Source organism: Phallusia mammillata, chromosome 1, assembly GCF_965637545.1.
Source record: "Phallusia mammillata chromosome 1, kaPhaMamm4.hap1.1, whole genome shotgun sequence".
Taxonomy (NCBI): Eukaryota; Metazoa; Chordata; class Ascidiacea; order Phlebobranchia; family Ascidiidae; genus Phallusia; species Phallusia mammillata.
In genome coordinates this window covers 4220463-4246084 of record NC_137252.1, presented here as the reverse complement: position 1 = coordinate 4246084, position 25622 = coordinate 4220463, and the positions used below count along the sequence as shown (strand labels likewise).

The 25622-nt window shown below is 38.1% G+C and overlaps 2 protein-coding genes and 1 non-coding gene across 4 annotated transcripts; all 3 read right to left on the bottom strand.

The window, feature by feature from the left end:
- Window positions 1-4859: 4859 nt before the first annotated feature.
- On the bottom strand, window positions 4860-11230 carry LOC145209430 (putative methyltransferase-like protein 24). 2 transcript variants are annotated; one of them, XM_080079711.1, is made up of 7 exons: window positions 11079-11230; window positions 9441-9536; window positions 8414-8502; window positions 7270-7486; window positions 6595-6708; window positions 6433-6527; window positions 4860-5757 (listed from the first exon to the last, which is right to left on the bottom strand). In XM_080079711.1, exons 1-7 carry the CDS (start codon window positions 11167-11169, stop codon window positions 5443-5445), a joined length of 1017 nt encoding a protein of 338 aa, XP_079935837.1. In that variant the 5' UTR covers window positions 11170-11230; the 3' UTR covers window positions 4860-5442. The 2 variants fall into 2 exon arrangements, with proteins under 2 accessions (XP_079935837.1, XP_079935838.1); XM_080079712.1 differs by lacking the exon at window positions 11079-11230 and adding an exon at window positions 10990-11072.
- A 228-nt stretch (window positions 11231-11458) lies between these two features.
- On the bottom strand, window positions 11459-20165 carry LOC145209429 (N-acetyllactosaminide beta-1,6-N-acetylglucosaminyl-transferase-like). The gene is made up of 5 exons (XM_080079710.1): window positions 19426-20165; window positions 16061-16185; window positions 15532-15732; window positions 14088-14218; window positions 11459-12711 (listed from the first exon to the last, which is right to left on the bottom strand). Exons 1-5 carry the CDS (start codon window positions 20047-20049, stop codon window positions 12494-12496), a joined length of 1299 nt encoding a protein of 432 aa, XP_079935836.1. The 5' UTR covers window positions 20050-20165; the 3' UTR covers window positions 11459-12493.
- A 2226-nt stretch (window positions 20166-22391) lies between these two features.
- Trnas-gga (transfer RNA serine (anticodon GGA)) lies at window positions 22392-22465 on the bottom strand. Its single transcript has one exon. It is a non-coding gene; the product is annotated as a tRNA-Ser (tRNA).
- Between the last annotated feature and the right edge of the window lie 3157 nt (window positions 22466-25622).

The following is a 25622-nucleotide window of genomic DNA, read 5'->3' as shown; positions in this document are numbered from 1 at the left end:
ATTTAAATTCCAGTTTTGTGTATGTTACATTACAAAACTATTATTGGTTGTCAAATCTGTGTTTTATATCCCCATGTTACCTCTTATGCCAGTGCACACTATGTTTTGGCGTCACTTCCATCCGATAGTTGCTTCTGTGAAGTTCAAACGTTCAATATTGGGATGAAGTTCAATGATTGTGTCTGTTGCATGCAATTCACCTTGGAACAAGTCAAGTTAAATTTTGTTTGTGTAGTCATCACAGTTCAATTGTTGAACGGTTAAGTAAACGGCAAGGACACCGCAATAAACATGGGTTATCAGGTCAAGAACATATACAAGTGTTTAGTGGTTTGACATACTAAAGCAATAAGTCTGCTTGCAGTTAACTTTTGGTCATTGTTTAAACGATGGGGATTTTTCAATCAGTAAAGCCACTGTTTTAAGTTTTATTTTTTCGCCAGCTAGCTTTGCGTCAGAGCATGGGACAAACAACAATGAAATACAATGTATAGCTGCAACACGTTTAATCATGATCCACCAATCGTAACTAGCACTACTTTGTGCTCTTCATCACGTTTCATCGTTCCGTACTTTCCGTATATTTCGGGTTTGGTGATTGTTTTAGTAAAGGGGTGTGCAACCTGCGGCCCGCTGGTCAAATGCGGCCCATCGATTAAAGGGTCTGCAAGCCGCCGAGACGCTTGGGTTTCAAATGCATTGGAAAACGAGTTTAATGATTATACAAATTTTTAGTAAAGGGTCGGCAACCACCGGGCCGCGGCCGTGAGGGGTTTGTTACCGGGACGCATAAAACTTGCTCACGGTTTACATTGAATCAAACTTGTATTAAACGCAATTAGTTTTTAGTGCTGATCATTTGTGGTTTTTAAAGGCCGTTTCAAACCGGTCCGCAGTGCAAAAAAGGTTGCCGACCCTGTTTTAGCAGATCATGCGCCTAGGATCGGATGCAGATTTTACTTGTTAACTCAATATGGGCCTATTTGGTATACAACAAAGTAAAATCACCTTGTCTTATATAATGGTGCAGCCCGCGATCTAATTTTTATGGCAATTGTATTTGGCCCCACAGTGAAAAAGGTTGCACAACCCTGTTTTAGTGCAATTATGTCGCTATGCTTTTTCACCAAGCGAAATAAACTCAATTTAACTCAATGGATAAAAGATCGTTTATCCCGGATTGTGACAACTTCGGCACATTAGACTAGTGGTTCTTAATCTTTTCTATTGTAGAGACCCATTAGTGGGAATCAAGCAGTTCTTGCACCCCCCAGGAATACGTCTTGCACCCGTAAACCCTTGTTGAGAACCCTAAACTAAATCTATTCAAATATCAAACGAAACACATAAATTTGTACAAGTGTTGTTTATTTATTTGATGATTGCGATGTATTGACTTGCTTGTTGCGATGTATTGACTTGCTTGTTGTGACATGTACACATAAAAACAAATTGTTGAAGCGGCTAATCGTATTTCTCGCATGGCGTGTACTTATAGGACTGTTATGTCTTTAATACTAGTGATGCACCGAACCCGCCTAAAAAGGCCGAACCTAAAATCCCTGTTTCTATGGATGTTTTCAACTGAACCTTGTGTCGTTGATGCGAGTGAAGTGAATTATGACAAATCAAAATCACTTCCACAATGCGGAAGCTTTACTAAATTTGTAATATTTTGTAGACAACGTGGCTCGTATTTTATAGATCCAACAATTAGTTAATTTATGACGTTTCGAAACTTCGGTGCATCACTACTTAATACCACTACGCGACATTACGACACCTTTTCAATTATAAAAAGGTAACGTACCAGGCCAATTTAAAAACCTTTAAACTAAAATACATGTTTTGTAAAAACTTGTGGTAAACATAATTGCAAAAACTCTTCCCCATGTATTCTCGCGGCCTTAAAAGCAATCAAAGATCGATATAAATGTGGTTACACGTACTTTAAGGCTTAGACATTTGATCCTATAATGTTAAATGCATTTGAGACATGTGTGCAACTGATAAAGGAAATTGATTGCAGTACAAGGGGCACAAGACAGATTAAGTGGTGACAAATGCAAAATTACATTTTCTGGCAGGTAGCTTAATGGCATCAATATCTTGTTTGGGATCTAGTTTTGCATTGTTGAAACGAATCACGAATTAATTTGAATAAAGATAGAAGCGTCTTTTATTTGTTTTCTTGTTTTCTGTGATTTTTAAGTTATTTTTGCTCCACTTATTTTTCATGCGAACAAATCATTTGCAAAAATGGGTGTTTTTCTGTCTTGGTAATAAACAATTTATTAATTCTTTGTATTTTTTTATTTTAAAATACGTTTTTGTCATTCGGTAATTACTGTAAAGTTTTTTGTAAACTGTGTCGTTTATTTTATTCTCACCTAAAGGGATGTACAAATGATATGACGTCATATGACGCAATTAGGGTCATCAGGCAATCTGCAGCGTCATTACATGTAAGATTAGAATAATGTCAATATAATGATCTTCGTGGGCCTGAATTGCCTGGCGCAGTTACCTATTCGTGTGCTGAGTAACATTATAGGGACATTAACCATGGAAATTTGCTTAATTAATTTAATGGGATTTTTAATTTCATATAAATGAGCTGGAAAATCGTTAAAGGCAACATGATTTATTATTTAATCTGAATCGCCTACATTTCCGGTGGAATTATTTTGTTACGGCGATTTCGAAACGTTTTAATTGTAAATCTTCTTGTTCTAACGTAAATTTACATAGTTAGGAGCATGTTACAATTTACATGTTCGTAAGCTTACAATTTACATGTTTATAAACTCACAGTTTACATGTGCCTAATATATGTTGCACATCAATTGTGTATATGTTAGTGTTAGCATAAGAAAAAAAATATTTTAGTGTATTATTTGGATTGCTAGTATTCGGTTTTTCTCTTTTCTGTTCGGCTAATTACCATTTCTAAACTTTTGTGCTATTGATATTGTATCCATTTTTGGTGCATTAACCAGTTGTTATTAATGTGTATAAAATTTTCGGAAATATTGCAACGGTACTAAATATTTAAAGGATGCAAAATTAATGAGACCTGTCAAAAGACTTGCCCTACTTTGCTTAACCATGCTGCATTTTGCTGAATATTTCAGGTTGTTTTCATATATAGGCTAAATCTGCTGTAGGTTGACATGGAACCGCACATTGAAAGGTGCTGGGCAAATGTAACTGACGACCCTGGAACTTGTGTTTTTGACTTGAACGGAACAATCGTCTTCAGCAAACCTTACATAGATGCAAAGTACTTCGCCATATGCCTCACTGTGATAACTGGCTACATGATCGTGGCCTTGACTGCTTACGAAATTCGAATGAAAACGACAAAACGTGCAGCTGTGAATCACATGTTGTACGTTAGCGTGACTTTCCAATGCTTTTACTGCTCAAGGTTGCTGATAGACCTCACTCATGTCTTCACAACGTCCGGTGCGTGTGTTGCGTACAAGTACTACGGCGCGACATCATACGCTGTGAGCATAAGTCTCATCTACACAATACTCTGGGTGCGCCAAAGAAAGTTCTACTCCGACCCGCTGCTGGCAAATTCCATCGGACGAGGAATAAAAGTTACCAGCTCTTTCCTGATTATCGCGATTTACCTCACTGCTACAATAGTTCCGTTTTTCATCACAAAGTCTCTCTGCGCAGTCAACACTGAATTCGGATGCGTTTTTGCGTGGAACCGCCGAACCATTCGTGACATCACACCTGCTATTATTATCTCACTGTTGGTTTGTTTTGTATGTCAACTCATACTTTTCGGGCTTATTACTCGTCCTCTGTTGAGCGTTGAGAAGAAGTCAACCTCCCAACGCCGCCAGTCGCATGTTATCGTTGTGCGTCCGGACATTCGCTCCATGCTCATCCGACTTGCTATTTGTACGTCGGTTTGTGTCAGTACATCAGTGGTAATGCACGTGATTGTGTTTCTCGACGCGCTCGGCTACCTTTGCTTGTTCTGGCCGAATTTGATGTGTCTCGATTTGGTGTTTAGCAATTGTGCTGTGCTGTGCACGTTCGCTAACTGGCGCCATAGAGCATTTCCGTTCGTGAAAGCGAAAATACATTACGAAGGAGAAGCTTATCAGACATCGTTAACCAATATGTGACTAGCAATGCATTTCTCTCAGCGAATCGCGAGAGATAGAATGAGTTGAAGTGTTTTTTTGCTGCTTATTTCGTTGCTTTTTTGCGTTCGATTTGTCACTGGGTGTAACGCAAGATTGCAAGGTGACACCGTAAAATGCTTCGCGCTTCAATCTGACTGCTTCCAGCCATGCTGCAGCTTGCTTTGCTTGCAGGTACGATTTGCTCTTATTTCAAAACACGTCTAAGAGCGTGTTGCTGCTTCTAATGCACAAACTAACACAATAGATAAACACATTCTCTATAAAGCAGAGGTGTTTAAGTACTAAGCACATTTTTGGGGCGTACACAATATGAAACCGGAATGACAGCAAAAAAAAAAACAGTAGCTTTTCATACTTAGTTTATTTGCGGGACCATGATTGTCCGCTTTTGCTTAAGTTTCCTAATAATGATGTGATTTTTTGACAGTTTAACCTAAAGTAAGAGGTTTAAATATCGAACACTGTCTGTAGTACTATGGCATGTCAACACGATAAAATAGAAAATAAAAAGTAGCAAGATTTATAGGCTACACATCTCTGCTCTTAAATGTACTAAACCTAATGTTAAGTAACAAAGAACCAGACACATTGTTTCTTTTTTGATTGACTTTCGAAAGTGGGAAAAATAGTTAATCAAGTGTAAAATGTGAGTATTGACGCGCCGATTGCAAAATTTAATGAGCTGTATTTGTTTCATTGTTTTGTTTTTTATTATAAAGTGAGAATGTCGAATAAATGAATAAACCAAATTATGTTGAGTAATCCCAGTGATTTGAAAAGTATTAGAAGGAGTTGCAGGAGCTATAAACATAGCTATCAGCGGTTTAGCATTACGTCTAAAATAAAGCAAAGAAGTAAGTTAAATAAATAAACGGCGTTCCACAATTCAAGGACATATGAAACGAAAAAAAGTATCTTAAACATAACGCGTCTGCATCACCTTTGTTCAGTCTTTGATATGTTTTTTTCTGGAAGTATTAGAAGAAATTACAGTTTTATACATAGCCAGAACCGGTTTAGCATTGCGTCTAAAATGAAGCAAATAAATAAGTTAAATAAAAATAAAACGTTCCACAATTCAAGAACATATGAAACGATTTTCGAAGCAGAAACTGAAGTACATGTACATCTTAAACATAACGCGTGTGTAACACTTTCGTTTCAGTCTTTAATGTTGTCTTCTTTTGTAGTGGATCACTCGGTGCCCTCCGTGTACCATGGTTGTAGCCTTCTTGAGCATTGAACTTTAACCCCATACTAAACTTTGGGGTCATACTTTGCAAGGTCGGGGGTCAAAGTTCACGAAAGCGACCTCCCAAAGGATCGACTCCTGATTGCGAATAATCGATGTCTTCTTCTGGATTTGAGAAAAATTCGGATCTTTCCTCACAATTCGGTCATATCTTACATTGTCCTCAGTAGCGAACAAACGGTAACCAAACTTGCTCAGTTGCGACATCTGGCGGTACAGAATTCTGCAACGTCTCAACCACAAGGGATCGGTAATGGGCCCGGCTAAGTGGATTTCGAACCCGAACTGACGCACACACTTGTAAAGTCCGGTCTCCAACATTTCTTGCATCAACTAATAGATGAAATTGTGTAAATGCAAACGTAGTATTTGTGGCTACTTTATGATAAAACAGAGCAAGTGGAATTATGGTAATTATATAGATTGGTTTGGCAACGTTTTGTACGCCGCGTGCCAAACAACTTCTTCTGTCAAACTGTCGATGACTTGGCGTGGCAACTTTTTGTGTGTAAAAGTGACTTGAAATTACACTAACAAGTGAATTGTTGGGATATCAAGAAAAACGATTTGTTCTAGGGAATACCGACCACTGTTTGTGACTGATAGTAATAAGGGCCTAGTTAATAAAGCGTGAAGACTGCTCAATCTTTGGCTGTGGTATCTTGGATTAAAATTTGAATATTTTTCCGAGGACCCTTACATTGTACAAAAAGAGTCAATGATCGTATGGCTTTAATGATGAGACAATTTACTAGGGACTAAACAAGTAAGAAGGATAAACCATCTATGGTGTTCAAATTAAATAAGCTCACAGGTATACGGGCCGAAACCGGATATTCGATACTTTTGCCGAATACACTTCGACCAGTGGCTCTAAAAAATTTTAATTATATTTTTCTCTTATCCCTTGGCCATTATCTCAAAGACTTATGTACTGATTGATGCGATCTTAGTTATTGTGCAGTTTAAAAGATACTTAGGCATGCAATCATCAATAAAATCTCCAACCTCATCTTCAAATCCTCCACCACCAGGTCGATCTGTGTCAACTTTTAAATAATCCACATATCTCCCATCATGACCCAACTCTCGCAACAATGTCCCTAAAATAAACAACAGCGGAATGACGTCATAGATTTACACTCCACCCATTATAACGTCACAACGTACGTAGCGTTCTCATCTTCCACCCATTGACGTCCTTGTCGCGGTCTTTTCCGGCGATCCCGATTTTGTGGAAAGTCACCCCTGATTCTCGGACTGTGTTGTCAGCCAAGTCTATGCCTGAAAAGTTTTAAACATTCGCTTCTAAACGTATCCAAGTTTTTTGTTTTATTTTTATTCTCAGGGGTCGGCCAATGCCTGAAATGCATTAGGATTGCAATGAGTCCGCCGTCGAGCTGCCTGTTTTATTGCAAAACCGTAGATTTTTTTTGTTTTTCAAAGTTGGTTACATTGGTAATCAGCTTTCTTATTCCTGGAAACACAAGTGGTCGTGACCGGATTAGAACCAGCAATCTTGAGAGTACAAGGTAGTTGCAAGTTTATTATAGTCCCGGTATAGTTCATTTTTAAAATATGTTCACAGTTTGATAATTCTTACTTCCAATACGAAGCGTAGAAATTTGGAACTTCTTTTTCAAATAGAAAAACAAACATTCATTGTAAAAATCTTCTTGGTACATATTTATGCTGTAGAACCATTTTATATTGTTCAACGTATTGGTTTGTAGTGTTTGGACTCAGTAGATAAGTGGAAAAGTTTTTAATACACTTTCTGTTGCAGAGTTTAACACATATTTTTCTCCGAGACCATAAAAAAACACTTTCAAGAAAAAATCTCACTTGGGTCAAAAGAGTGGACTTCGCAGCCCTTCAACGCCATTGCGTCGTCAAAGCTAAAATCCTTTCCAATCCCAAACGAATACACAAGACACCGGTTACCATCACCAGTGTTTCCCTTCCAAAAATAGGAAGACATACAAACTGGGTAAGCACCGTCCCCGTCCTCAAGACCTCCGCGATTTCGTCCTCCGTTCATTTCAATTTTCGGACACTGATACTGTGAAACAATTATGTTGTTAAGTGTTACTGTTTGACTCAAGTCAGAATAGAGACATGACAATCTATGATAAATAATTCGAAACCAAAGTGTCCTAAATTTTCTTTTTAATTATATGCTCTGAAGAAATGCTCTCAAAAACCCGAAACAGGACCAAGTTTTGTAGTTTTAAAGTCGCCAATCAATAATTGTAGACCGTGTTTAGGGATATCATTTAGTGTATCCTGAAGCTGCATGGTCATAGAACAAATCCTTTTCTCATTCTTCTGCCTCTTCTGTAGGGGCATATACCTGAACAATAGATGTTTTCCCATGGCGCGAGTGAAAACGTGCAGTAATTATACGATCACTGATTGGTTCCATCCAACCATTGTCTGATTTGCTTCATGATCCAGCACGAACCCGACACCGTGTATATGCTGTTTGTTGTGTCCCGAAATGATAATTGTCTTCCCCTCACTAGTCGGTTTGCCACTTCCAATCCATCTCATTTCACTAACTCCGAGAATATTTAGTCCGTACGTGTGAAACTCGCGCACTACTTGCGCCAATTTTCCACACTGGAACAAAGTTCTTACATTCCAAGTTGCTAGTTTTGTAATTGTTATAACAGGGAATATGTTGCTCTTCGTCAGGACCAGAGTTTTCCTGGGGCTTTCACCCTGGCCCGTCATGAATGATTGGTTCGAACACACATTTTTGCCACTGCTTAAAGTAGTAACTCTTCTTGCTGTTTCTGTAACTGTAGCTTGTTTTACGGGGTTGGGTTGCTGGCCCGACGCCCAACCCTACTTCTTTTTCAGCCGGACTTGGGACCGTCCTTGGCGAAGTTCTTTTTCCTGCTTTTTCTTATCTTTCCCGTTTATATTGATTGTTTCACATTAAAAATGCATACGATAGTATTTATTATTTACATGTACATCACACCTGTATCTTGTAAACGTAATTCCACAAGCGTTCCAGTTCTTCTGCTGGGGGAGAAATACCTGCTGGGCCGAGCTTGCTGCTTTCCATGGCTGAAAACAATTAATGAGAATCAAATCTGTCAGTTTTGTTCTCACACAATAAAGCTTGTCTTGGACTTATGCGACCAAAATGTAAAGGAATTTTATATTACTTAGATACGTTTACCATAATGTTTGTCAGAGCAAGACGTGTGATAGAACGAAAAAAATCAAACTTGCTGAAAAATTCATTTCAGAAACCATTCATGTTATTGGGTTTCGGGATAAATTTATGTCGCCTAAATGGCATTGTCAGTAACTTATTTAAATAGGACTAGTCCATTTTTAACGGAATAGACAACTATATCATTTCTCTAAATTTAAACTACAAGTATTGTAACTTGCTGTTACAACGCAAGGAGAAACGTTTCCCACAAATTGGAAACATTTATATACAGGTTAAAATCTGCTATCATAAGAAATCTAAGTGATTTTAACCCAGAAATGAATGTTTCCAAACTTGTAGTATGAAGTACGAGAAGCAGAAAACATTGTGTGAATTGCCATGGAATTGGAGATGATTCCCGGAATCAATTTACCAGGATTTATGAGGAGAAACGTTGAGACAAACTAACTATTTTAACATGTCGTAATGCTTACAACAGCGGTTCCCAACCTGTGCTACGTGTACCACTAGTGGTACGCGAAGTTTTTTCAGGTGGTACGCGAGTAGCGTCTGTTTTTTTTTCACAAAAACCTGGATTCACAACTTTATCATATATTTATCTGGTTTTGTTGACCAATTGGTGGACAGCAAAAAAAAAATAGTTGTGGGTCTTTAGTGTTATTTTAGTAGGCCAATATTATCATCTTGAATAAAATATTATTCGATCAAATTAGTTGTTCTGCCGGAAGTGGTACGCGTGGCAGTAAAGGGCGTCCAAGTGGTACGAGATTGTAAAGAGGTTGGGAAACCCTGGCTTACAAGGTACATGATTATAAACAATTACGCGGTATAATATCTGGAATGGTTGGATCTTCTTCTGGTTCAATCATAGAAACTGTTGTCGATTCCAAATCCACCGCATATTGTTCACGAATGTTCTCTGCAACAAAAAAAATATGTAATTACTTGATGTCCAACGAACACTGGTTCACATAAACGGGTCGTATAGAACTAAATAAATGGAAACCCCTGATATACGCTGGTGGTTAAAACAGTAATTGCTCGAACATTTGCAACAAAACTAGTTTTACGTTTTTTTATTTTTAGCACAAAAATACTTGAATGTCTACGAAGCTATTTCTTTACCACAAGAATTTACAGGCATATATCCCCTGCAAGGATTTCAAGTGTAACCAAACTATATTAGATCCATGTATCTCACAGCGCATCGGTGGAGCTGACATTTAACTATAGGGCGGAAAGCCTAAATAATATTACAAGCCCTGTTATATTGTAAACCATAGTGCTGTTTCAAATTAAACACATCACAACTTATTTCTGTTACACTTCCTTGCATAACAAAACGCAGAAAACTTTTTTTATAAAACCGTCACAAATATACAGCAATTTCCAGCAAAGTAGTGACACCGTTGGAAGTTTATGAAGATTTCCGCATTGCAACCATAATTACAACTTTACCGAACCATGTTAAAGTGCGTTGTTCTTTAATCTTTACCGCAGAGCTGGCAATTAGGTTCGCGAAAGCTGCAAATTATATATAATTTTGACAAAGATAGTAAGTTACAACATGAAAAGTGGTTTTCATATGCTACTAGTGTCAGTTTCATCCAATTAGAAACAAACTTTTAAAGCTTTCCCATCATTTAGGTCTAGGAACCGTTCCAATTTTTTGAAACTATATTTTGCGACCTTTGGCGTTTGACATCGGTAATATTGTTTACATTCAATTGTTAGAGTAGAATTTAACCGTTTTTGTTACTTTACCTGTAGCCTAAAAACTCGCTTACAAAGTTTTCGAACAGAATCTAACCCTCGTTTATGACGTAATAAACAAATAAAAATGTCCACACTGCAAACCTAGAAGTTTAGATTTGTCTGCTACAACGCGACGTGTCTCCGTGATACGAAATCAACTTCAACTAATGTTGCCTCTTGCATTAGTTTTGACAGTTGGAACGCTAGAAACGGATTTAACTTGCGCAAAAACAAAACTCTTTGAGAGCTTTTCTGAAGTGATCTCATTCTATTGCACTGATGATCATAACAGCAGCAATTGTTATGAAGGTTTGCAATAAAATATAGATTTATACATTCCAGCTCCCTGGCAGTTTTTGATCAATTAGTTTACGTATCATTACAAGAAGTTAGAGCACTCAAGACCAATAAGTTCGTCGCAAAAACTTAAGTTTAGATTTTTGGTTGATCGATAATTGTCGTGCAAACGCTCTTTTTAGGGACTGTTACTAATGAAACAAAAGATTTCAGCAAGTTTAATTTGTTTATTTGTTAACACGCAACCTTATCGTTAAAATAAACAATATAATTTTATCAGATGGAACCCCAATCTACCAACGGACAAAACGGGCTTTTACCAACGTGAAGACGAAATCCAAAAATCAAGTTGTCCGTCCAGTTTTCGTGGGTTTTGTTGTCAAAATAAACAAATAAACTCGTAACTGACCTGTTCCTTGGTAGAGATGAACATAAACATAAACAACCAGAGTAAAAACCGATAATGTTCCAACAACCCGAAAGTTTTTTCTCAACAACATATTTCTATCTATAGCAGAGCAGACGAAATAACCCGGCCCTCAACACTACAACCTGTTCTGCGGGTGCCTGGGGCCAAATTACGCCGGCTGTTCTGAAGCAAGATCGAGAGATGTTTTACTGCTTGGGCGTTTGTAGATTTTCTGTCATAAAGTCAAGGTTTTGATGGGGGTTCGAACCCAGGATGTTTCGAGTTTGAATTTCAATCAGGTTTAGTGTAACGAATTTATTCGGCTGAATCCGCAAATTTCAATAAGATTCGGTTTCGGCCGAATAATTGGTTGGGATTCGGTATTTATTAGAGCGTATTGTTTTGTGTACTTCCAACAAAAACAAACAACTCATTTGCAGATTGACAGCGTTTGCCGAGGCATGCTTAAAATCAACAGAAAAAGGGCTTACATTTTAAGAAAAAAACAGAAAAACCACTGTCACCTTGCAGCAAAACATTTTTCGCCAAACTACCTATTTGTGTGACCAAGTATTGCTCATCCAGCAGTTTTATTGCAAACAATCGACGTTTCGACGTCCTATACAAGACGCCTTCATCAGGATAATGACATAACTTGCAAGAACCTATTTGTGGTTTTGGTTGATACGTAATAGCAGATTCGATGCATCAGCATCACTATTTGTAAGGATCCGTTTTCAAAAACCAAAAACCAAAAACGTTTGCCCATTCATCTTTGCCACAAGAGAAACACTTTAAAAATCACGCGCTTGTATTCCCGATGTTTGAACCCACGACGATTTGAGTTCAAATTCCAATCTCAGTTCCATGTTGCAAACCAAAACAGGAAAGTGTCAACTTGAACACTAAACTACGTTGTCATCTTGTTACAAGTGGGTCATGGTGTTGACTGAATGGTTAAAAGTTGGTTAATGTAAAAAAAATATATTCTTCTATACTGATGAGACCTTATACATGGAAACAGTGTGTACGGTCTGCAGCTTATCATGCATTGGCTCGTTGCTTTTATATCTATTCTTTCTGCTCTGTAAAATGTTGCCGAAAGAATTTTTCTCTTTTACAAACTTATGTGATTTTTCCTGGAAATCAATCCTAACCTTGACATATTTCTGTGGTTGATTGCTTTCGGCGTGCATCAAAAATAAATACAGTGAAAGGTTTGCCACTAGATGAAGCACGGGAAATAAGAATTTTCTTGTGGAACTTTACAAACTGTTTGAACTGTCGGTCCAGTTAGGCAAACACACCAACCGCAAAAAGCACTTAAAAGGGAAACTGACAAATTAGAAAAAGCGACAAATGCATAAAAATGTTGCGAATATGATGCATAGAAATAATAAGTTTTAAAATATTTATTACGTCATTTGTTTTATCCAGGACGGCATGGAAGGCTTTCTTTGTGGGTTTCTCTCGCTGTTGCGTCCCAATCTGCGTTCGTCGAGCCAGTAGCGCAGGCAACGTGGCGCCATGACGTCATACGTGACATCAAACTTGTTGGCGAAAGTCTCATGACGTCGTCTGACGTCATAAAGGTCTCGTAGCGAAAATACACAAATGTTGTGGCGTACAAAACCTGTTAAAAATATGTTATTTTTACTGTACATTTTTGAGAACAAATTTCCAATTGAAGGCTTAGAAACAAATAAATATTAACAGAAATGCACAAAGCTGTTTTTGACACAGTGCCAATAATGTTTATTGAAAATGGAATTTAGCAAAACAAATTCTTTGAATGTTTTCCATTGATTTTTTTGGTTTAGAATATTTGCGCTTGTAGGGCAACACGTGATGAGATGAACCAAAAGCCCTGAGTCAATATTGAAACATAAGGAAAGCGTGTATGATTAAATGGAAGACAAACAAAGTACTGAAGCATTTTCGCTTTGGTGATAAAAAAATCTGGTGTGTGCCGTAGACCTGCGATATTGCTAAAAAAATGATTTTAAAACCTATTGTCGCTTCAAATAATTATAACTTGCTTCTTGGAATTGCAAAAAAGTTATGATTTGAACAAGAACTGTTTTGGCTCAAAAAAATGTGACAACAAGCACATTCTTCTGTGAAATTTCGTTCTAGTGAAAAGCAACAACACTTGAAACGCTATACTATATCCTCATTAGAATCCGGAGTAAGAATTTTTGGCAAGACTTATTTTAATTGGTCTGTCACGTCAAAATACAAGCTTCGATAGCTTTCCATTGCCTGTTCAAGTTTTACTGTAAAAAAATCTGCAGTTGTGGGCATTGTTTTCATAAAATATATATCGCACATGACCATTAAGTAAGCATACAGTACACACGATTTCTACCTATACAATCTCAGTACATAGGCATTGACCGTATAAACTAGTGTTGCGAGATTAGAGGCACTGGAAAACCAGCACCTGTATGGTTTATGCCAAAATTTGGCGATTCACAATTTTTTAGCCTGGTTAGTCCTGACAAACTGGAGTGCCGTACGGCGATGAAACCTTAGTTAGTTTTGTGTGCACCAGGGTTGTAAACGGGCATGAAATTAGAGCCCGAACTCGACCCGCACCCGAAAGTACAAGCCCGAAACAGGGCCCGAACCCGAATCGTTTTTGAGAAACCCGTTTAGACCCGGAAGTTTGATCGACAGGCCAATATTTGAAGCCTCAGGAAAGACCAAGGCAACAAACACGATAGGCAATTGGTTTTGAAAAAGGCGTTTTAAGGCTGTTTGACATTAGGTCAGGTCCAGAAACTAGCTACTTAGCTAGTTAAATTTATTTAAATATAAAATACTGACACAGAGTGTAAAGTCAGGCCCGAAACAGCCCCGTTTTTGTAAAAAAACGTAAGCCCGAACCCGGCCCGAATTAAAATTTTGGTGTGCACTGTCGTCAGCTTACTTAAATGTAGAGTTTAAATAAAAAAAATAATTTCCCATACAAACGGAAACATTTAACTCATTAATGACGTCACTAACCTTTGCACGTGTTACGCTTGACCGAGATCCAGTTAATATACGTCACCGGACTCCACCAGCTGATGACGTCAGATTTTCCGCCAGGGGCGCCAGGGAGCATGTTCGTCATCAGCCAGTAGTGCTCGTCCGGGCTGCGTTAAAGTACCTTGTGTCAAAATATTGTTTTCAAAACGTAAAAAAAGGTGATGGTGTTTCTGATTAATATTTCCATGTGTCTTAGCATACACACAAGCTCCCTGAATACTCTGAGAACAACATTAGATGCACACGCTGTGGCCACACATAAGTTTATGCATGGCATAGATTCTGATGTGTCTATGCATGCACAGGAGCTCTCTTTTATGGACCACTTTGAGCAACATTAGATGTACACGCTATGACCACACACTAGTTTAAGTCCAGTATGAATTTTCATGGGGCTGGACATACACATAATCTTTCTAAGTACATTGAAGATCACTTTGAGCAACATTTAACGTGCACGCTGTGGCCACACACTAGTTCTTGTGCAGCATTGAACTTTGCACAAGCTCCCTGAGTTCTTCTATTGTTTAACGTGGCGATAATCGTATACTCAACTGCACTATTAGGTGACGACTTGCATTCGTTAGTTTATGCACCCTATACTGTCAATAAAACAGTCTTTTCGGGGACTTTTTGTGTAGAAAATTGTTTGATGATTTTTTATTGCCTGACAAAAGCAGTTCCATTTACGACGATGTCATGAACGTTATGGGTGGTTACCTGCTACGTGACATGGTGCTAATCAACACTATATATTTCCAGAATTACTTTTACTTCAAACCCACAACATGAGCCCTTCAAAATCTCACCCCAAGTAAGATATTTGTATCACTATTTTTAAGTTGAAGAGTCATTTTTTTCATGGAGTGAAGTCGGAGTTAAAGACAATATTTTTCGCCACTCTACTTTTCGGCCAATTTTGTCAACAACAAAAATTTTTTGTCAAGGCGACAACAAGGCCTTGTTTTTAGTTCAAGTCGGAGTAGCTTTGTTTAAGTTCCATCGAAGTTGAAATTTTTTAAAAACTTTACGACCGCCACAACATAATGAAAATCCGGTTCCATAACAGGAACGTGACTCCGTTTGTAAATAACACACAAGTCACGTACAGTTTGCGGTGGATAAATTTAAACTCGTAAAACCCTCTAGTTCGGATGCTCACAACCTCAATGACGCGACAGTCCTAATGTGTTCAAATATCGCTTGGTATAATGTAACCACACATTTTGATCGTTTATAGTTCTTGCGTGAGATTTCGATCTTTTGTGTACTTTGTACGTGTCACTCGTATTTCAAAACAGAAAAAAAGATGGAACCAACAAACTCGTAAATTATAAATAAAGTCTAACAAACTGACTTCATGTTTTGTTTAATGAGCTTTAAATGCGTTTGTGGAACATCACCGATTGTGTATATTTACCTGTATGTGTCTTTCGACCACTCCAACAAACTCGCAGCCTCCTTACTTTCGTGCAACACCCAGTAAAGAAACTCCCTTGTGTAGAAATTATAGGCCAAGTTTTTGCGGATTGTCATGTTAAAGGGCGGGGGAGGGTGCTTTTGTTTTGTGGGGAGCATCCGCACCTCGGTGACCCCCTCTGGGTTCGTAAAGTTACCGGCCCTGCAGTGAAAGACAAACGTTAATAGAAAAAAAAAAACTTGTACTTTCGCTACATCTCAAAACATGACGTCATTTATTACGTCACTATTGAACTGTAAAAGCATTGATGACGTCATTATCACACATATGACGTTGCCAATTGTAAGACAGTTGTGACGTAACGACAAAATTTATAGTCGGTTTGTGACGTATTGGTTTCACGTCACTAATGAACTGTAAAACCATTGATTTCGTCATTATCGCATGGCGTCATCAAATATAAGACAATTATGACGTAACGCAAAAATTTGAAGTTGGTTTGCAGTGACGTCTTGGTATTGTGATTTACCGGTGAACAAATCTCGTCCTTGCTAGCGTTGCGTCATTGCTGACGTCACAGCCCGGTATGACGTTGTATCCGTTTAAAGCTTTCAGCTGACGAACAAGTTCCAAGTTTGTTCGAAGTGGAAAATCCTGAAGAAAAAAATTGAAACTTTTTTTTGAAGCAAAATATCGAATGCACTGAAAAAAGTCGGCAAAAAGAATTTTATGTGCAGTATTTGGAAAAACAAACAAACAGAAAGAGGTTGGTGTTTGCGCAACTTCGCATACAGTCAAACTTCGATACTATGACACCTTGCTATTATGCCACCCTCGCTACTATACCATTTTTGATCCTCACCAACAAAATTCAATAGAAAATATATTTACTATGCCACCCCTTACCCTTGATACTATGACACACGAGAGTACAGTATTATTGTATTAACGCCTGGTTATGGCATGAAAAATTGGGCCTTCTGACAACTTTCTTTTTAAGCTCATGATAAAACAGAGAAAACACGAAAAACAAATCGTTGAATAAACAAATGTGGTCATGTTAAGAAGTTTCACGGCTTCGCAGCGAGTTATGTAAACGCCGTTCTGTGCTTGTGTCACGGCAAAACTAACAGATCTTGTTTGTTCAAGGCACGATCTATCCGTATTTTTGTAATAAATTATACTGTATACTGTAATAAATTACAATCGTACAACACAACGTTGCATTGCAGTATAAGTCACGTCACAAGGCTATGTTTAAAAACAACCCTCGATATTATGCCACCCTCGCTACTATGCCACTTTCTCTCGGTCCCAAAGGGTGGCATAGTATCGAAGTTTGACTGTATTGAAAAAGATAATCCCTGGAATTCGTTATAAATCAGCTACAATTCCGTTTGTTGAACATGACACTGCGAGTTTTAAAACCAAATATTTGCAGGCGGACAAGAAGTGGATAGTTCGTGACGACAGAACGGTTTTCATCGTTCAAATTACCACAGGGGATTTCTGCGCAATGAACTTTCACCCCAGGTTCACAAACAATACATCAAGTGTTTACTTTTGTGTCTCGAATATTCGTTAGAACGTAACTTTTTGTAGGGCAACGATCTTATGTTGCTACAAACAATGGTCATGTTTTGATAGGAAAGCAACAAATTAAATACGAAAATGTGTCTTGTTTTATCTAAGTTACGTGAATTTCACTTTTTTGGAGTAATTCTGCACTTTTCTCCAAACTGTTTTTTAATTAAACTAAATCAGCTTAACAATTGTACCAAACGGCTTCACACCACGCAATACGGCGAGCTAAAGACGAAAGTCAAAAAAGGCTTAAGATGAACTTGAATTCAATGCTCGGACCAGCCATGAAGCGTTCATACTGAACAGCGAACACGAGATACTGAAATAAATCATAATACGCCAGGCCAATTTAGGGCATCATACCGTATTCCCATAAGGCAAAGGTGTAGCCTCAAAAAACATAGCCCGAGGTCGGATTCGAACCCCGATTTTCTGTTTTTGGTATAACACCTTCAATGGGCCTGGCGTACTACGATTTTGTCGGCAAACATGAGGCATGACGAAACGGATTTGGTTTTATTTTTAATGTCCATGTGAAGAGGGTAAACACAAGAATTTCGGTGGAATCAATATTGTTACAAAATATTTTTTTAAACGGTTCTTTTCAAAGAGTGATGGCATAAAAACCGTTATCGCTCTTGACTTATCTTAAACTCACATTACCGCAATTACCAGACGCTTTTCATTAGAGCTCCATCGGTCACATTGGACAAAAATATTTGTTTTGGTATAAACTGTGATGTAACTTTTGAAACGTTGTACGTGACTTATACTTTTTGTCCCAACTTAGAGCGAAATATACCAAGCGTAATTTGTTCAACTATTGGATAAAAAATTGCTCGAAAATTTAGTTTTCGTTGTAAAAATCTGTTGTAAAACAAATATATTAGGGTAGAAACGTTGTAGCACATCAAATAGGGGTCTGAAAGTGGGACACATGTGGTGATATTTTACCATACATAAACCAAACAAAGAAGCTTCGACCTAAAACAACATAATAAACAAATAATGTAAAGATTTTGACTGATATTTTTTAGATTAGGGAGTTGAACTGTCGATTATATGTTCAGGTTCGGTTCGGGTTCACTTTTTATTGTTTTTAGGGGTTCGGTTCGGTTCAGGTTTTAAAAGATGTATATTCTGGGGTTCGGGTTTTTTAATTACCCGATCCGAAGCGGTTTGTGACTTTAAATAGGTATAAATCGCTTTTAGTTAATCTTTAATTCTACCCATCATATGCACGGTCCTACCAAAGTCCAAAAGAATTTTGATTGTGAACTGCGCGACACGTTACAAATCGTTATTTTTGACACGCCCTATATCTCGTGTACTCGCTGCTGACACCAATAATTTTTAGGTACAGGTCACAAAAATACAACATGGAGTATTTTACAGGTGCGGTTCCGGGTCAACGCCAGAAAAACGATAAGGTTCCACACCAGTTCGTATTTTTTGAGAAAATGTCATTAACGGTTCGTGTGTCCTGGTTTAATGAATTACACCGCTTAAATCAGTTCGCGCGGTTGGGTTCAGTTCCGGTTCAACTTCTTGTCTTGAATACAAAATCTTACAGTAAACCACTTGAGAATGAGAAACTTGTTTGTCGAACTTGTGCGATGTTGACTGTAAGTAGCTTGCTATTTTAAAACTACTTGAACAGACTTTATCACGAGATTCAAATATTTGCAGAAGATTGTTTCCAGTTAAAGTTTATGTTGAAATACTTAAAGCTCAGTGAAGTACTGCTGCTTGTTAGTTAAGTGTTGCGTGACACGTAAGCGCATTTGGGATAAAGGTTCAATTCAGGCACACTGTAAATTTGAGCTCTAAAAAGCAGTAAGTTAATTTTTAATCAAACTTCTTTGACAGACTAGTCACTTGGCTGTTACTTAACATAACCCGCCACATCCTAGCAAATCCTCCTTTTCTTAAACAATTTTAGTTAAATTTAACATTTTACAGTTTAACTTTGATTCAAATGCCGCCATTTTTAATCTTAAAGATAAAAGTACATACAGTTGTCGATCAGTAATGTAATACATATTTAAAACACTTAACCCGACAGAAAACCTCAGAATTAATAATGAAATGACAATTTATAAACGACGACAATAATTTAGATTCTATACTGTGGTGGGTCGATTCAATTTAGCGCAAACTAAACTGCTTAGCCAACAAAACAGTAAACTGGGACTCTTAAAAAGGTAGTGGATTTGAAAATCATTAGCTGGATAAATTTCTATTTGCAAGATTTTACACTTTTTTGGAGGTTAAATCTTAAGTAGCCTGACATAAGTTATTTTCACACACCTGTCCGCACAGATTGACGAGATATTTCCAATCTTTGTTTTCCACCATCAGGTCTTCCATGCAGTTCATGTCGGCCTTTAAGCGGGCGAATGAGGCGTACACGATGTACTCCCTATGTTTGGTGAGAAAAACGTTTGGAAAGCACTGGGCCATCTCCTCGAACGCCTGAAACGTTGGACCCTTGACTTTGGCGTCCACGTGAATGCAATAAATGTTGTGTGGTGAATAAATAGCACTTAACATCATTGCGAATTGATGTGGGAGTTTATGCAGGAGTATGGAAAACGCGACTGGAAATTCTTCTTCTTCTTTACTCCCTTGTTGCGTAACAAAGCGGTAACGCGATTTGAAAGCGTCACAGCCATTGTTTAAATATTCTAAAACTTGATCGTCGCTAGTGTTGTCAGGAACCGGGAGGTCTTTTGCATCTTTAGTGAAGAGCGCCTCGGAGCAGTGTTCCGCATCTTCAGGAGCGATCCCGGATGATCTTTGGATATCGTGAAGGATCCCATAAGCCTTCTGGAGCAGGATGTTGTTGCTGGAGAGGAGGAGGTACTCGGATGCGATGAGAATCACAGAGATGGTGCTGATAGAGAGAAGACAGATCTTGTACGATTTCTTCATTTGTGATTTCTTGAATGGAACCAAATTGAAAAAAAAATATATTCAGAATCCAGTGTTGGATGTTAAAGTCATGGGAACATTGTATTTGTGTTTGTAGTCATACTAATTGTTTTGGTTATAATTCTGAAAAATAAAACTGTATCCTTTAATTTTTAGCCAGCTGAAGCAAAGGTTTTTAGCCGAGTGTCGAAGTGCCCTTATGGGTTAGTTTAAAATGCTTTAGATAGTAAATCACGAAAAAAAGCAGCAATATTTTGTCATAGATGTGTAAAGATGTAAAAACCAGGGGTTAAATTTCACTGTTTTAAAGAGACTTGGAGGTAAGGTCAGATCCAGCAACTAACTACTCATGGAGTTAAATTTGTTCAAAATAATACTGACACAGAGTGTAAAGTCAGACCCAAATCAAGCCCAATTTTTTTTAAGAAACGCAAACCCGAACCCTGCCCGACTTACAACTCTGGGCAAAAGCGTCTTGGCGCACTCGCCAATTTGTAACGCTATTATTTCTACGCCTAAGGCTCAGGACGCTGCTCTAACGGTTAGCCGGTAAAACCAATGAACACACCGCGCTCCAGGCTGACACAAACACAGAAGCCAATAAGCAAAACAGACTTTTGTATTTTTTTGTACAAGCGAACTTAATTATGTGCGCAATTCAACTTTGGGCTCAAGTTGCACCTGACAAAAAGAATAAAAACCAGTCCAATTAAGAGCCACCAAACGTTCATACGAAAAAAAGTACACGTTACTCAAACGTAGACCAAAGGATCAAATTTACCACCCCGCCCTCTCCTTAGAGAGCCAGCTGGACAAAGAGCCAGCTTTTTTCTCACGGTTGATTAAAAATGTCTTGAAGGTGTGTACAACTAGAAGAGTGGCTTAGCACGTTTTGTCAGTGCACATACACTGCAACCTATTTTGAATCATTAATATATTTTCCACTTATTTATATTGGGTCCCATATTAGTCATTGATTTTATAACCGTGGTTTGTTTCTGCATGCGGAAGCTCATGGGTCCCCCAAATGCAAATTCGTAGAGAAAGTTTGGTGTTGTTAAAACACGGGGACTAGTACTGGGCCTATAATTAAACATGCTATGTAAACTACAAACAATCCGAATCTTATTTAATTTTGACATTGTTTGTCCTATTTTATGTTATATTTTGAAGGGAAAACGGGGTAAATAATGTGATTTTAGGGTAAAACACGACAATTTAAATCTACAAATGTCAAATTCTACCAGCTGTCAAATTTTATCTAATTCGGACAAAGTTAAAATAATTTACCCTTCAAGAGATCATGGGGCTACAGGGTTAAATATAAAAATCGACTACTCAAAATGGCAAATTTGTAACTGTCAAATTTCTATTCTATTCAATGATTGTTAAAAAACACCCGTTATTTAGGTCAGGGATCGGCAACCTTTTACATATACTTAGCAATAAAAACGCCTAAATTAGTTTATCATCCCCGGGATACATGGGCAAAATGTTTGATAGCATTTAACCTGAAAACCTATACGGCCCGGTAACGAACTCCCTGCGAACCGGTACCGGGCCGCGGACCGGCGGTTGCCGACCATTGAATTAGGGGTTAGTGACTAAAAATCGCCGGTTAAACCAGTAAATAGAACGCGCGCAACCGTTAAAAGCTTGCACAAACAAAGATGCGAATAAACAAGTCTGACTTTTGTACTCTTTATAAAAGCGAGCTTAAGGGCGCAATTTATCTTTGGGCTCAAATTGCACCTGATATGAATGAAAATGAGAACAGTAGACATCAAAAGTCTGCGCGAGGAAAAAAACAAGTCGTAGGATCAAAGTTACCCCCCCCCCCCCTCCCCCTCTCTCCAGAAAGCCAGTCGGACAAAGCCACGAGTTATTCTCCAAAGGTTGATTGACAAATGCTGTGAAGGTGTATATAATTATGGCAACGCGCTAAAATGCCGAACAAAAATAGTAAATAAATAAATAAGGTAATATTATTCGCAACAATTAGGAAACAAAGCAACAAACAAGAGGAGTGTGACAAAACAGCGCAATACAAAATAAGTAATATTTTTCGTAACACATAACGGACCGCCTTATTGAAAATCACGGCATTGTGTCGATATGTCTGCCTTTGAAAATGTTAATTATTATCCAGACTGTTGTGAGTCACGTGCTTTCTGCCTGTATAAAACTGGTGATAGGAAAAATGGAGTCATTTTCTCGACTCGAGTACTATAAGTCACAGTACGCCAGGCCCATTGAAGGCGCCATACCGAATCAGCCGGTCACCAAGCCTTCACCAAGCCTTCACCACCATATGGCAAGGCGTAGGTAGGCTAGAAAAATCTAGCCTGCGGTGGGATTCGAACCCACGACTGGAGTCTTTCCGGGACTCGCGCTCTACCAACTGAGCTACACAGGCCCAGTGGAGAATCCGCCGAATGTCGAATCACAAGCACCGTTGCCTGCCTCGTATGCTGCACATGTTAGCTTCGTAGTAGGGGATCGCCAGATTGACCAATATCAGTTAAGAAAAACATAAATTCATAACTGGGATCAGCCCTGAAGCGTCTATGCAGACCAGCTATCAAGGCACACTTATTTATAAATGAAAGTACGCCAGGCCCATTGAAGGCGCCATACCGAATCAGCCGGTCACCAAGCCTTCACCACCATATGGCAAGGCGTAGGCTAGAAAAATCTAGCTATGCGGTGGGATTCGAACCCACGACAGGAGTCTTTCCAGGACTCGCGCGCTCCCAACTGAGCTACACAGGCCCAGTGGAGAATCCGCCGAAAGTCGAATCACAAGCACCGTTGCCTGCCTCGTATGCTGCACATGTCAGCTTCGAGTACTATAAGAGTCACATTTTTCCAATACTCAACATTTTTGCTGTAAAAAAACTTGAATTTACTTGAGTCCTACACTTCATGAAATTTAATTGATTCAGCCTGGTTGCATAAGACATTTAAAGAAATATTTTAGATTTTTTTGCTTCAATTTTACGTAACTGTTCAGACGTAACGTAGTCACCGCTTTTAGAAAAAAACTTTTTGTCCGGTTGCATTTTCGTTCTGCTAAATACCGCATGTTAGTTTTTGTCCGGTTGCATATTGTTCTACTAAATACCGCATGTTAGTTTTACAGCACAAAAATATACTTAATGTACAAGTTATAAATGTGCCGACTTTTGAAAGCGCTGACAATAAAAACGCGATGACCTGTTTTCAAAAACTCTCTTCCAAGAACTTTCCTAGACTTGACTTAAGACTCGAGTGAAAAGATTCGTTATACAATTTTGCATAAAACTGTATGTATTAAATTTATAAGAGTGAACAAGGTTATGTACTGTTTGTTTACGTTCTTTTCTTCACAATAAACGTTTACGACCATATAGCGGTTTGAAAACCTGCATCCTAAACAAACATGCGACACAAAACAAAATCTAGTGTACAGTTTGTCAATTTTCCCAACATGCGCCAAACGTAGCGTTCGTTGGGAACATAATCAATTCGTTATAAAGCAAACATCAAATGCCTACACCCGTTTTCCCCTAGTCAAATCGATAAGCGAAACCACCCAAAACAGGGGCGTGCAATAATTATCGTAATGGTATAAAACTTACCTGCATAATGATGCTGAGGACCAGACAACAAAATAATACATAGATTTTTAATAATAATTTATTAAACTCAACATAAATGGAATGATGTAATCAGCCCTAAAGCAGCTATGCAGACAAAAGATCACGGAACGGCTTGTTGAAGGTGCCAAATCAGCAGGTCAACAAACCTTCATATAGTAAGGTATAGGATAGAAAATTTGACCTTCGGTGGGATTCGGACCCAGGACGGGAGTCTTTTCGAGACTGGCGCTCTACCAAGTAAGCTAAAAAACCTTTTACATTTTTACTTTGCCAAGCTTTTTAAAAATAAATATAGTCATATTGCACTAATAAAGTAAGATTATTATCGATGGCTACACTAGCCGATATCTCTCGCCACCAGCTACACTGATGAGACCTTATAGGTCGAAACAGTGTACACTGTCTGCAGTTTATCATGTATTGACGCGATGCTTTTACATGAGAACATATTACTGAAACAATGCCAGAATACCAGGGTTGATATAACGCACACTAATGTCGTGATTTATTCACGGCGCGACGATTGGAATTGGGAGAGAAAATATTACTAGTTCCCAAACGAGAGGTAAATAAACTTGTTTCGAATTAGACTTTCTCGATAACTTTATACTGTCAAGCAGACACACGGCTACTTTTGCTGCTAAATTAACACAAGTTCTAAGGCCACTGCAATAGGATTTTAGCAATAAACACTAACTTTAGAAAAGTAAATAAATAAGCAACCAACAGGCCTTGAACGAAACATTCACTATAATCAACAAACAATAATGACGGTAACATATGTTATGCTTTACATAGTCTACGAACTTTCCTGTTCTGTTAAACCGTTTGTCAAGCATCGAAGCTTCCAAAGCGTTTTCTAACGATAAATGGGAGAAGAAACAGGACGAATTGACAAACTTTCAGCGAACAAAGGAACAAGTGGACCGTAAGTAAACATAATTCTATGGGACAATGTACGATTATGACAACAACAAATGAGCATTTACTTCCGAAAACAAACTTCTTTTACATTATGTGAACTGGCCACCATAGTTTATTGAGCTAGCAGTAAGTGCGGTATGGGTGGGACACGTTAACTTTGACTTGTTTCATGGTAAACCCGCAGTCAAACTTACTATAGGTTACTGTGTTGTTCAACCACAACTGAACAATATGCGGTTAACTGCTAAAGTACCGACTATATTGGCTTCCAAACTTGCTATGCAATATGTTTATGTACACTGCCTTTAGCTAAAATTTAATGATTCTTAGTACCAATAGACAGACTTGAAAAGCAGTTTGATTAAAAACAGGCTATTCAATAAGATTGCAAATGATCACTTATTCGTACGGATCCACTTTAAATTTCTTCACTGTAAATAGACTCTTTTATAGTTTTGTAGAATGCTTCAAATAACGCCTGTATTTCCATTTTGTCATCACTATGTAAGCTATTTAGTTGGTTTATTTTACTTAAACACAACTTATGACGGTTTTTGATCACACAACCAGTACAGCAGCTTTTTGATGCTTTCTGTAATATCTTCTAAACTGTCGACAAAAAAGTAAGAAGCGTTGTTTGAAGTGTCATAGTGGGGTATTAAGCACCATTTTGCTCTACTTTGGCTGGTGGAGCATCGCCTAATGTCTGAAACAAGTTTCTGCGGACCCGTCTGCTACTTAACGCGCCCTATGCCTTGTACTAGTAAAAGTTTCCCGAGTATAAGTCTGTTTTAAAAAACTTTGGCTTTTTACTACTTTAAACTCATTTGCTAAAACCCTTTTTACGTTTATTCTTGACGATTGTTTGAGGTATTTTTGAATATCAGGCCATGTTAAGTTTTTTTGTTAGTCTCATACCAATTTTAAACTAGCCATAAATTAAATTTCCAGGCTATGAAACTGCACTGAAAAGAGGGTGCTCTAAGCATAACCACGTACAACTAAAAA